Consider the following 13573-nt stretch of genomic DNA (forward strand, 5'->3'; position numbering starts at 1 on the left):
AGTTAATACTCAAACAGAAAAATATTGAAACAGTGCTTATGGATGAACAGGATTATTTCATTATTTCGGACCAACAGGACAAATACTGAACAGCATTAATGTAGTCTGATTTCCATATACAAGGATTCTTGATTTCTTCGTTAAGAACATTCAGGATTCTACTTGCAAGAAGTTGAGAGGTGAGGAGTCTCCTGTATTGTGGAGAGGAACTATCGACAAATTAACAGTCTCCGTATTATTTACTATACCATACTTAGTTTTCTGTTCTAGTAGCCTGGAAAAGCTTTTCCCTTCTCAGTGTATAAAGGGGTATGCTATATTTGATCTCCAGACTCTTTTATGCACTCTTACATGTTTTATTTGAGGCACTAACATTGCAATAAAGTTCTCAGGAGGGGCTAGACAACTGTTCTTATGACGTGACTTGTTAGATCGCTAAACTCTATGTGGCTTTTCTCACACATGAAATTTCCCAAATAAGGTGAGTGCTTTAATAAGATGAGTCCTGCAGAACGCATTTACTGGGCATAATCACATCGGGTTAAGCCAACTGTACCTAAGTATTTTATTATTGTTAATTCTGTAATGTTACCTACATTCTCTTTTCTTTTAACAGCCAACTCAAATCAAATCGCTAATAATCACAAGCAAGCTCTGTGTAACTTCTACCTACATCAGAGTAACAAGGGTAGAGTTAAAATGTCCTAAGGGTTAGCTGAACATTAATCATCTGTGCGGTGAAGCTTCACTAGTGCTCTTCTGCTGTGCTGAGCAGGTACTAAGAGTTCTTTAGTATTTGGAGGAATGTTCTGCCTTAGATTAAATATCATTTGACTAATACAAGCAAGAGAAAACCCCTTCAATCGGTACAAAAAATTTATTTTAAGCATTCAGCTCAAATACATGTGATCAAATCTCTTTGACCATAGAAAACAATGTTCCAAGATAAACTTTAAGCCAAGCTGTAGCCCACAGAGGATCTCCATAGTTAAATTTGAAGCCCCTAGAAAACATTTTTAAGTACTGACACCACTAACAAGTGGTATGTGCAGTGCCCTTAAGAGGATTAAAAGAGAGCATAATGTTCCATAGAAATTACACCCTTAACTTGTACATTATGGAAAATTAAGTAAATTTAATGATGAAATAGTCACAAGTTTAAGTACATTACAAGTTTACTTACTGTATGAGCACTGTTAACAGTCTTGGTTATATGTCTGTGTTCCTCATTACTAGCCAAGATTTTTCAATTCTTGGGTAAAATGATTTGAAGTGGTTCTCCAGTTGAATTCCCTAAACACTTCCCATCCCCCTGATTCCTGCCCCCAAGCTACTGGAAAACACAAGGCAACTCAGCAGGTACAACTTGCAGTAACAGTTACCATTGTAGCTAGCTAACAGCATTAGCTAAACCATAGCGTAACAACGGTCTTGTAAGCGTAGATGGTGTTGTGTGATACTAATTTGAAGTTGAAGGTACCAAGTAGACACCTTAAACAGGTCTGACCAAGGGCGTAGCAAGGCTACGCAATTACCTCGTTGAAGCTGAAGCTCAGCATATGACATTGCCAGAAACACTGACACCCTGAGCCTCCAGTTCCATCAGCTACGGCAGTTCTCCCCCCCGCTACTCTACAGGATACTACTCTGTTGTACAGGATCTTTAGCCAAGTGAACTGGCAAAACACTGATATCCTGCAGTCTAAGAGGGAAGGTGTGGCAGAACTAGTAAGATAGATACACAGCTGCCACCTTTCCCTTCTTCCTCGGGTGAATTTAACCAGCCTTGAAGAACGTTAATACAAATGCTAATGTTCAAAAAGGCAGTGTGTCACCAGATACATTGGAATTCACAAGTTAGTTACGATTCTTCTTGAGAACAGAGTTAAGAATGCACCTAATGACAATTATTGCATTTTTCTCTTTGGCTTTCAAATCTACATCTAGTTTACCCTCAGCAGACAGCCTCTGCAATGGACATGCTGTTTTGGGGAAGTGAGCGATTCCTTTTCAGCAGGTAAGATGATATGTCTGGGTTTCTAAACCTGCAACTCAGCTAATAACTTCTGACCTGGAGGGCTACTGTGGTTCTGACTATGACCCTGTTGACTTGAAAGCCAAAATCCACTGTATCCTGCAAAAAAATGTCTCCTCTTAAATGGCAGTTGTGCCTGGGTATTAAACCAAGAATCCATGCAAAATATGGCTGCATTTCAGTTTGTTTTTAAAATTAATTCAAAATTGCATACTCGGGTTGGCCAAGACACTAATAAGTCAGTTGACAAAGCTTTCCATGCCGTTTTGTTACTGAAGCCAGAAAGATGAAGGAAACTCACCTACAGTGCTGGTGGCTGTTTCTCTTCATTCCTGGGTGAGGGTACTCTTTGCTAAAAGCATGCATACTGACACCATTATTAAGGAAGTACATGTCAATGTATAGTCTTCAGCTTTTATCCTTTATTACGTACACAGCAAAGAAGGCAGCATTAGACACACGCACAGTGTGTTACATCCATTCCATCCACAGCACACGCACACACGCATACACACAGCCTTAAAAAAAGTGTCTGTGATGAGGAACGTATTTTAAAGGTTGTGATCTTTATCTCTAAGCCCCTGAGCTTTTTCTTATAGTTAGGTGAAAAGGCAATGAACAAGTCTTTCCTTGCTCTGTAAGTGCTTTGTGCAACAATGTCCATAGAGGTCATAAACAAGTCTTTTGGGGAGGAGCAACATGAATGCCTTCCCCCCCATATTCTCAGTCTCCTATCTCCACTTTTGCACCAAATAGTTTCCAGTTATGTTTAGTTGTCATACTCTGCTAATACAGCTCTTGCTCCTGTGATTATAGTTTAAATCAGTTCTGCAGATCGCAAATGAAATGCAATCCCCTCTTTCTCTCAAGAGATGTCATCTCAGTGATGCTGTAGGACTAGAGAAGTTACCAGAATTTCGTGGTGACTGAGGAGGCACAGATGGAGAACTGGGAGACAGTTTTCTTGGGCTGCATAGGTCACCATTGTGCAACTTCCACAGAAGTTCTTCATTTTCCATTGACAGGCGTTTGTTTACTTTAGATTCTTTCTCTAGTGACTCCTGTAAAACAGCTTGCTCCGTGGAAAGTTGCCTGCAAACGTAAAATTTGCGTCAGAACATGTAACCCAAGTTTGAGGGTACAGTATTGAACTTAATTGTTAAAGAAAGGTTTGAAATTGCATAAACCCCTGCTTGGCTTACAACTAAATTACTTCCTCGAAAGGAAGACTTGGTATGTTCTCATCCTTGCTGGATTTAAACTCATAGCTTGCAGAAAGCAGGAGAAAGTCCCAATAAGAAACACCCCTAAAGGCCAGAAAAAGCATCTGGTAAGTAGGACAAGTCTCGCTTTTAACACAGGCGCTTTTAAATGGCCCCGCTGGAGCCTCTGGGCCTTGTTGCAGGCTCAGCTCTACACAGCAGCTGTATTTCTGCACTTTCCTTCAAACTGTAAGAGTTTGCCCATCCACTTACGCAACAGTTGAAGTTAGAAGAACCTCAGACCCATTTTACTAATTTTAAATACTACTATTATTGCTAAACAAAACACACTGGTCATTTCACTTATCTAAATCGGCAACAAATCACTCAGCTGAAGTGGTTGAAAGTAAAACCAGGTTTAGCTCACAAGCCAGTAATACTCTAGAGCCCATCTACTGTCAGGTGACATTTCCAAGTTGGAACACTGAAGAACATAGGGAGCCTTTACCCCCTTACAGTCTGTCCCTGCTTGTTCTTCTGCATGGGAATGCACACTTGTAGAGACGCAAGTAGGGCAGAACAGAAAAAGATGTGTTCTTTTACAGAGTACTACAGCATTCCAGTCACTAACATTTACACAGAATTTTCTTTCTTGTCACAGGGACACCTCCCCCTGGTTCCCAACATCTAGAAGTTCACAGATATTTTTCACCTTGAAAGCTCCATGTGTTTGTCCATCCGAGCTTTTAGTTCTTCGTTTTCTTGCTGAACCTTCTTTAATTTATCCATTAAGATTGTGTTGTTCTCCAGCTTAGAAAAAAGGTCACAGTTTAAAATAAATCCCATACCATGCCCTCATCAAGATACTGACTGGGCTATCAGAGACATTCATAATCTGGAGTTTACAGACCTTGTTAGACAAAGTGCAAACCTAGAGTCACGCCAGACTGACCTGCTACCGTAGGTTAGTAGTCAAACAGATCCTGCTTCTTTACCTTATCTTTGTGTAACACTGGCATTTTGCCACTTGTGCGGATTAGATGCCAACAAAGAAGAGCTGGATAAGGGATCTACTAATTAACCAGCACGTTACACTAACTTCTGCCAGTGACGGGCAGCAGTTTTAGCAGCTGTTGCAAACAGAAGACTGTCTAGAAATAACATGCCAATGTAACAAACTCAAAAGCTCCCCTGTGTAAGCAGCTCTCCCTGTTGCTCTCCTCCGCTTCATTGCTGCAGGATGTTATCAAAAGTTAAGAAAAATCAGTGATGAAACGGTTGGATGGTCCAAGGGCTTCTACACTGTGGCCAATGTCCATCAGAAAAGATGACAGTTTTTTTACCAGTTATTGACTAGTAATTGTAGACCAGGGCAACATGATACTGTAAATTACTGAACAACTGGCATGGATGTATCGAAACCTCTTTCTATACTTCCTCGTTAAAATCTTGCTTAAGCAAGTATTACAACAGTGTTCAAAGTCCCCACCCAGGATAAAGACCCTGGCCTGCCACAAATGGGAGCATGCTATGTAATTACGAGTTCTGCCCCCCAAATTGCCTTTTTGTGTGGAATTATGCAGAGATCAGTAACAAATCCACACAGCTAAACAAGTAGTTTAAACATAAAGGCTAAAATTACTGACTTTAGCTAATCAACTGTAGACAAAAACATTTATTCCAGTTCATATTTGATCCCTTCTTAATTAGCATAATTTCCACATTAATGTTTTGCTGACTGCAGTCTATCTTCGTAACACTCAAGCAAAATGTAGCAGGTAAGGATTTGTTTCATTGGGGGATGGGGAAGAAGAGAAGGAAGAGGAAAGGAAATGTGGCAGAGGCTCCCAGATAATCCTGTAGTAATTTAGCAATAGTTTATGCAAACCAGTAGTTGTCTTAAGAGGCTAAAAGGTCGTTTACAGCATCTGGCGATTCCTTCCCCTTCTATACATTACAGCCCAACACAGATACAACTGGACCTGCAGCGTGATCATATCCCATCATCACTTCATGTTTCCTTTTAAACAAAAAAAATCAATCTCCACAGGTAAGTGACCAGCCCAAGTTCATTATCGGAACATAACTCAGAGACACGGTCTGAACCTGCCAGACCCAAAAGGAAAACTCACCAGTTTTTCCATCTTCATTAGCTTTATGTCCTGCTGATGAAGTTTCTCATTCTTGATCTCCAGCACTGCTTTCAAACTTTCCAGCTCCTGTTCCAGATACATAATCTGGGGGTTTTTCTGAAAGATTTCCATACAGTTTGGTTAGTACCCTGAATTTCAGAACAATGTAAGTGTGTCTCTGCTGTTTAGAAAGAGCAAGAAAACAAACGTGGTAACAACAGGTACTTACTCTTAAGTGAAATCAAGCTGAACAGTTTAGAATAAAATAAATAAAAAATGGATTTGGTACCACTGTCTCCTGTGATGTGTTTGTCCTTCAGTGTAGGTGGACAGTTGCAGTTTGCCTTAGAAGATCTTCAGCAAACACTTTATGCACGATCGTGAAAAACCCTTGTGAGTCAAAGGAGAACACTCAAGCTGTCACAGCAAAACTTGTTTTGTGGGAGTGCCCAGAGGCTCCCTTTAAGGCTAGGAGTTCCAAAATTTATTTTGTATTACTCATAACCCATCCCAAGAAGTAACTGGAGTCAACATTTGAAGAGTTTTCAGGTGCTGGAATAGTTCAAAAAGGACCATGAAGTTAAAGCTATGCACTTCACTGTAGCAGATTTTCTCTGTTTTGAGTTTGAAGGTAACTGCTTCAAATGCAGACACTGAAAATTGTCAGGTTTGCATTCTTCTTAAAGCCTAGCAATGCACTTGCATATAAAAATCCTGCACCGCTGTACATCCGTGACTTATCTACAATACAGCAAGGTAGGACTTTCTTTTTTATTTTTCCTTTTTTTGGTTGTTTTCCAGGAGGTGGAGGGGAGAGCAGAGCAGGAAGGAGACGGGACAGGGTCCAATCTGTTTTGCTCAAGGACCACCTTTCCAGAGTAAAGAACCATTCAAAGACTGCAGAGTAAAACATCCTCTACATTTCAAAGGCAAAAATAAGGAGAAACAAAGCAAGTCTCAGTCCATTTCCACACAGTCCAAGTGGAACATAAACAGAAAACAATGATTGTGTTGTGCAACTAATTTTATCTTTAAAAACAAAACTTGTAGCATAATTGGGTAAGAATACTGGTGTGCCATGCTGAGTAACAGCTTCGCTGCTGCATCAGAAACCTCGGGCTCAGGTCTGGGGCAACGCCTGCGGTTGCGTGGGGTGCAGGCCCACAAGGACAGAGCCGACACGTTCCGCAGGTAACAAGGGCCTCATCACCTACACAGTTCATTCTCCTGCCTGTTCTTAAGGACCGTGGTATTGGCGATTCGTTTAATTGCTACTTTTGAACAAAAGTCCATGTGAGGTTGGGCTGTGCTGGGCTACCTCAGAAGAGGAGGGAGACAATTTGAACTTGGTTCCTCCCTTTTGTGGCTTTAGAAGGAATCAAGGAGCTAGCAAGAAAAGCGATCCGGAGAAGCTGTAAAATGCAGTTCACAGTATGTTCAAAAGTTTGGGTTTTTTTCTTTCCCTCCTCTTCCCCAATGGTCTTAAAACGTCTTTTTAAAGTTAAATCTGAGCCACCACATTAGCTACTCCTAGTAGAACACAGAGCCAGATAAAAAGACTGAAAGGTCTACGTGACAATTTTAGCAAAAAAGCTGGGAATGTAAAGTGACACTAAAATAATACCGGAGAGTTGGAAATACACCTGTGTTTTCAAAGGGCTAATGGGAACTCTGACAGTGCAGAATGTGTGTTCAGTACAGAAGTACTCTGGGTCCAATCTGTATTTTTGCATAGAGACACCTCAAGCATATGATCTGTCTTAAGCTAAAGGCACCTGACTATTGCATCTTGTTTAAGCGACATCTGAGCAGGCCTGTGGAACGCAGTTCAGACTCACAGGTGCACTGTACATGTTCCCTTTGGTATCGTCTCTCCCAACCACAGCAACATATTGTGGCTGCAGATTCTTGCAGCAGCTCTGTCCTGCCACTAGAATAAGCAGTAAGAGAGGGATTAAAAAAAAAAATAGATATATAAAATCCAGTGAAAACTAGGACAACTTCTTCTAGAAGCATCCTAAGTGAGTTTTTAAGCATGGGCTTTCTCTTTGTGGGATAAGCAATGCTGCTGGTATTCCAGTTATTTCCAGGTTACCAGAAAGACGAGCGTATTTGTTTCTACCTTCTCCCCCCCAGTGTATGAGAAACCTCTCTCAGCACATTTCTAACCCAGGAGCATCACAGGTAACAGCAGCCTTGGGAGGAAAGGCAGGACAAGTAAAAGCTGGATCTGAAGGATAAATCAGCAATAAATATGAATCAGTGTCTTGAACAAATGCATTAAAGACTCAAGTACAAGAAGTGAGTTTTGCAGTAGTGATGTAAGCCCCTACTGTCATAGCACTGTTTGAACATTTATCAGCTGTCCAGAAGAAAGCTATGGTCCAACTTTTGCATACACATAGGTCTTCAATTTAACTTAGGCTATTACTTACACCACTGACTTACATACTCAACAAGCTGTACAGATTTGTAATGGTAACGTTAATACGCAACATTGTAGTTCCTGAGAAAAAGTTCTGGCAGGCAAGCCATTTACATAAAATATGAAGTATGGAAGCCCTACCAGGCTTGACTGCAAACCTTTCACATTATGCAATAAAATAAACCCAGGCTTACAAGATCTGCTCATGTGCATTAATTTTGAAGATCAAGACTTACAAGATTGGCTTTTTCTTTGGCTATTTGCTTTTGCTCTTCTAATTTCAACTTTTCACTCAGAGTGTCGTTTTCACATTTTAATTCATTGATTTTTTTCTGAAATGAAAAGATAGGGTATAGTTAGGCCCAGAATTCGGTACGTATCTCCAGACTGAGTTGTAAGTTTTAGACTTTTGCAATGACCCCAACCCTTAACAGACCTCTAGCAGTTCCTGCTTCTCTTTGAAGGAATCTTCAAGCAACTTCCTTTCAGATTCATGGGCACTCTTGAGCTCTGAAACAAGTTATTTTTGCAGATTTTTAATACTGTGTAAGACATGAATTCCTTTTGAAAAGCATCAGCAAGAAAAGCCAGCCAGTAGACATATGCAGAGTCAGTGACAACACCGAAAGAACATTTATCATCAACTGATCCAAAGCATGTGCAAAGTATCAGATTTATTGCTGCTTCAGATTTGTTGACTGTCGCTTCACAAATCTGTTTCATTAGTTGACTGTCAATTTTGAAAGCATTCACCTACATGCAACAAATGGATGAACTGAGCATGAACCACGTCTGATAAAAGCTGAGTTTATGAAGGGAAACACAGCAAAAAACTGAAACTTTGTCTTCCACAAGCTTCTAGAAAAACATTTTCTTTCCTACTTTGGAGATGTCATGCAGAGGAGTTTGCTCATTGATTGCAGTGGAAGCATCACCAGTTTTGATGACACAAAAGTATCACTGGAAACTTGGCTATCAAGTGGAGTTGGAGGGAGGATAGAAATCATCATCAATGAAATGGCATTGCATCCAATTGATTTTAAACTGAGCACACTCACCACCCCTTTCCTAAAAAAACCATCTTTTCCCCAGTATCCTGTAAGCAGCACAGACTATTTCTCAACATTCCCACGTCAGTCTGGAAAGGACACAACGCTGTTTATCCTCAATTTCAATTTTGAAATGCTCCTTATAGAACTAGAGGGGTGGGAGCAATTACTCATGAATGAGATTTTGAGGGCAGACTGCAATTCAGACATCTTATACCAAAAGGAAGAGTCATCTCCGCTCTTAAATTTTCATTCAACTACAATGGGATCACGGTTACTTCTGTATGTAAAACGAGACTTGTTCAGTTCTAAAAGAAGGAGTTCAGCCAACATTTTTCAAGACAGCCGACTGCCAAGAACAATGAAGTGGACATACTGATGAAAAAGCTTCGACTATGTTTGTGACTACCAGTGCTATTGCCTATGTACTTGAATACAGAAATACTTGCCTGAAAATGAGGATTCAAACTCCTTTTTCAGCTCCTCTACTTTTTCAGAGTGGCTGTTTTCGAGTTCCAGCTTGAAGTTTTCATGTGTGATATTTAAGTTGTCCACCTGCAACATGACAACATGGTGGGTCTTCCCCCCCTTTACGTGCGTCAACTTAACCCTTGTTTAAAGCATTGTTCCAATGGCTTTGCACAGTATGTTGAGTACATTTTAAATGGTCTGGGTAGCACTTAACAGATGGCACAGGAGAAGCTGAGCCACATACCACACTTAATAGATGAGAACTATGCCTTACAGTTTGGCACTACCAACAGGATGATATACGCATGTCACACACATGGAGTTGTTGCAAAGCAAGATCACAAGCCAGGTATGTTTCTGTAAATCTTAACACTCAAGCTGCCACAAATATCCAGTGGAACTCTAGAAGTTATTGAAATTTGCAGAACACAAGGTATTTTCACCACATTTAAACATATCCTTACGTTCTGGACAGCTTACTGTAGTAGTATTTTTATAGTTGCAACGAATTGGAGTTTCACATTAGATAAAATAACTCCGTTATTAGCAAAAGCCAGGATCCTCTGAAGGCTTATTTGTAGCAGAAAACAACCGCTAGAGAGCATTTCTACTGTGAATGTTACAAACCTGCTCCTGGAGTTGCACTTTGTATTTTTCAGCTTCTTCAATGCAAATACTTTGGAGTTTCTCACATTCTGCAGTGTAAAACTGTTTAAGCCTCTCCTCCAGCTCAGCTAAATCATTGTGATGTTGCTGGTTTAACTTCTGCAAAAACCCTTCATAAGCAACTTGCAGTTCATTCCTGTCTCTCTCCAATTTCTCACAAGCTGCAGAAGTGGTTACTGAAGATGTCAAAAGAAAAAAGTAATTGGGTCAAGTTCAACACTAATTTCACCTTCTTCTTTTTTACAGTTACTAAAGATAGCGAATACTCTGCACAGCAACACAATTATACAAAGACAAATATAATTTATCCATGAAGTGAGCATCGCTTCCAAGGACACATGAAAAGATCTTTGCAAAAAACACTGAATTCAATGTTTCTTACGCTGAGAATTAATTGAATCTAGTTAAGGCAGGAACCTATATTGAAAGCACAAGTGTGACAGTTTGTCATGACACAGAAGAATGAATGTTGCGAGAGACAATGAAGTGCTCCGATATAAATAAATAAATAAATAAGATTTGCTACTTCACCTAATTTGATCCCATTTCGTAGCATACTTGTCAGTCATTCACTTTTTGATATATAAACCACTTAGCTAAATTTGAAAGTCTTAATATCCTGAAAACCATTCAACATGTTACACTGACATATGCAGCAGAGAAGTAATTCTAGCCTGACACGGACCGCGTGATAGAGAATGCCAATCTGAAACATACTGCTAATATGCATATGCCCAAGATATTTAAATATGCAAGATACAGAATAGTTTCAGGCAGAAAGTGCAGAGTATTAACAAAACAGAGAAATGCTGTGTAATTTTCTGCGTATTAACACAGATCAGCTAAGAAGACTGCCTAGGTTTGTCTCCCCGTATTTACAGCTGATTAAAAGGCAAAACAGAAGTTAGTAACTTGTACTTTTGAGTTTGAAATTAGCATTCCCAACTCCAGGCAGACAGGCCTGAATAGGGAGAGTCATTTTCCTACTGTTAGTAGGACTGGAGCAAGCACCGTACGCGGTTCCAGCTTCATCAAAGGCCTGGCAGCAAGCTGAAACAGGACTTTAACACAAACCTGTGGTCGCTGACCTTAAGCAAAATGGCTTCTATACAGACTCTAGTGCTTTGGTTTAAAATAAATCAGTCAGATGAGTGTCTACTTAAGAGAAAAATCAACTAAAACCTTAATTTGATCTTCAGTCAAATACAGGAGAAGTCATGCATACATACACTTCATAGCAGCTTGGCACGCTGCCCAAATGGTATAAACTCTATGTAAAAGCCTGGGGAGATTCAAGGACTTTTGTACAGGCAGTATAGGAAATTCTCGTCACAGCTGTACGTTAGAGCCTTAAGATATATAAATTACAGTATCTTCAAGGACTGATTCCCAAAGCAGTACTGGGTTTGGCTCTAGGGGAAGTTGCCTGCCCCAGCACGGTGCCTCAGGTCAGGTGCATGTTGGATCCCCTCTTTACTACAGCTCATGGAGAGCAAGTGAGTAACTTGATGAATGATACTGCCACTCTCTTTTAAGGAAACTAAAGAAGTCCTGGCCCTGCTGCCATCGCTTGGAACCTGTAGCTGAACCAGAAAGTTTAAGAGAGAGTGAGCTGCACTGCATGTGAATCACTGGCATGTCGGCCTACCTGAATTAAACAGCAGGCTTAGCTCTGCGCTAGGTCTGTGTGAACGACCTGCTGATGAGGACAGATTTAAGCCAAGCTGTTCATCCCATGACTAGCAACAATGCAACTAAAGGATCAACTGAAACGTACCACAACATTCTCTGCCACCCAAGCAGATTTCAGTTTTCTAAACTTCCTATACCACCACCAAGAAAGGTTATTATTTCTCTGTTCCTTCCACAAACTTCTATTATAACTGCTGCCTTTGGGGGAAAAAAAAAAATAATGGGAAAATCGGCATTCATGCTTCTATCACATCGCATTGGCATAAAGTCATTGAATATATATGCTCTGCACTGTCGCGTTTTAGGGAAAGAGGAAATACCACAGGTAGAAGACACTTTTTTTGTAATGCAAAGAGTCGGGCAGCGAGCCAAACAGAGCAATTACACAGCCAACCACATGCAGAACGGATCTGACCATCTACAGCACAGTGTGAGGGGTATAGCTGAGGCAGGCAACTCACATGCCTCATTTGCAATAACTAGCAAAATGCTTCAAATTATCCACTTCCCTTAAAACCAACAGAGGAAGAAGCAAGCATCCAATTCTTTCTTTGTAAGGCCAGAGCCATTCATTTGCCTCCATTTAGGGAAAAGAATATGCTGCCTATCATTGCCTTATCTTTAAATGTCAGCACGCACAACTTAAGATGATGCAAAACACTTCAAAAAAAAAAAAAAAGCAAAGAGCAAACCACACCTTTGTCAAAGAAGATAAACACATCAGTTCTCGTTCGGCCAGTTTGCAATTCAGATTTATGAGAAGACTAATGTTACGAAGGCAAACAGAATCTTTTAAAACTTGCATTGGCAGTTGGATTGCGTGTTACCTTGAAGGTAATGTCTGGCCTCCACAACGCTAGAGACTGCAATGCTTCCTTGCAGACTGCAAGCCCGATATGAATCCCTGCCATCCAGGCAAGGAGCAGAACCACGAACTGGGAGTGAGCTCCCAGTATCATGGTGGTGCAAGCAAATGTGTGTATGAAGCTTCAGCAAAAGCACGAACTGAAGAATTGTCAATGTGAAATTATGAGAAGTCCTGTAAACCACAGTTTGTCCCCATACTTGAAATGACAATGTCTGCAGCAAGTGTTTTGCACAGCCCTCTCTACCTCCAGACAAATCATGTATTTTATGACTGTACACTGCCTTGTTTAGGAAAGGGACAAGTCATGAAAAAGGCAACTAATTCCTTAGTTTGGCCATCCACTGCAAGGTTGATGCTGCAAAACTCCTGACTAACCAAACTTGATGGCTACTCAACCAAAGAGTTTTCTCATTGAACTGTTCCTTAATTTTGAAGAAAAAAATCTATAACTGAAATATGTGCTCTTCCAGTACCGCACACAAAATCTCAGTTTCAACTTCTCACCCACTTCAGAGACACCTGAAAGGCATGCTGCCCAGTTTTTGTATACAGCTGCTGTGCTTCCCTTCCCTTCTTAGAGCACTCCCCTCCACATTTCCACATCTGTATTATGCCAAACATTATAACAGACGACAGACCTTGAGCAAAAAATCCAACAAGAGACAAATGGTCTGACAGCATCTGGGAGAAAAATCAAGCCAGAGAGATGAAAAGATGAGCTATCCATTTGTCCATTAAGTTTGTTCAACTGGATCATCTGTACACTGAACAGTTTAAAGCTTTAGGGCTAGAGCATACAGAATGCTGTACTTGGCAGCCAGAAGTAAGATTTATTTTTGTCAAATATCAAAGCCATTAATCTTTTTCCCCCATTTGGTTGTCCCAGACCCTCCTCCCAATCATACAACACTGTCCCCCTGTGTATTACTACAGCAGGGAGCAAGATGAATCTGTATTTCTAGGCTTCTTAACACCTGTTTATTACAAATGAAGGGCCTGGTTCTTTTGGACAGAACCATGACCCTGGCAATCA

General features: G+C 40.5%; 1 protein-coding gene across 5 annotated transcripts in view; it reads right to left on the reverse strand.

Annotated features, from left to right (window-relative positions):
- Positions 1 to 858: 858 nt before the first annotated feature.
- The window catches only part of MTUS1 (microtubule associated scaffold protein 1), a 129202-nt gene continuing 116487 nt past the window's right edge, over positions 859 to 13573 (reverse strand). For all 5 annotated transcript variants that reach the window (XM_027802159.2, XM_055712743.1, XM_027802158.2 and 2 more), the window contains 7 exons: positions 9942 to 10156; positions 9293 to 9398; positions 8231 to 8304; positions 8031 to 8126; positions 5370 to 5486; positions 3950 to 4047; positions 859 to 3127 (listed from right to left, as the gene is read on the reverse strand). In XM_027802159.2, the coding sequence (XP_027657960.2) occupies positions 2911 to 3127; positions 3950 to 4047; positions 5370 to 5486; positions 8031 to 8126; positions 8231 to 8304; positions 9293 to 9398; positions 9942 to 10156 (923 nt within the window). In that variant the 3' untranslated portion in view covers positions 859 to 2910. The remainder of the gene's footprint in view (positions 3128 to 3949; positions 4048 to 5369; positions 5487 to 8030; positions 8127 to 8230; positions 8305 to 9292; positions 9399 to 9941; positions 10157 to 13573) is intronic.

This window comes from Falco cherrug, chromosome 1, assembly GCF_023634085.1.
Source record: "Falco cherrug isolate bFalChe1 chromosome 1, bFalChe1.pri, whole genome shotgun sequence".
Lineage (NCBI taxonomy): Eukaryota > Metazoa > Chordata > Aves > Falconiformes > Falconidae > Falco > Falco cherrug.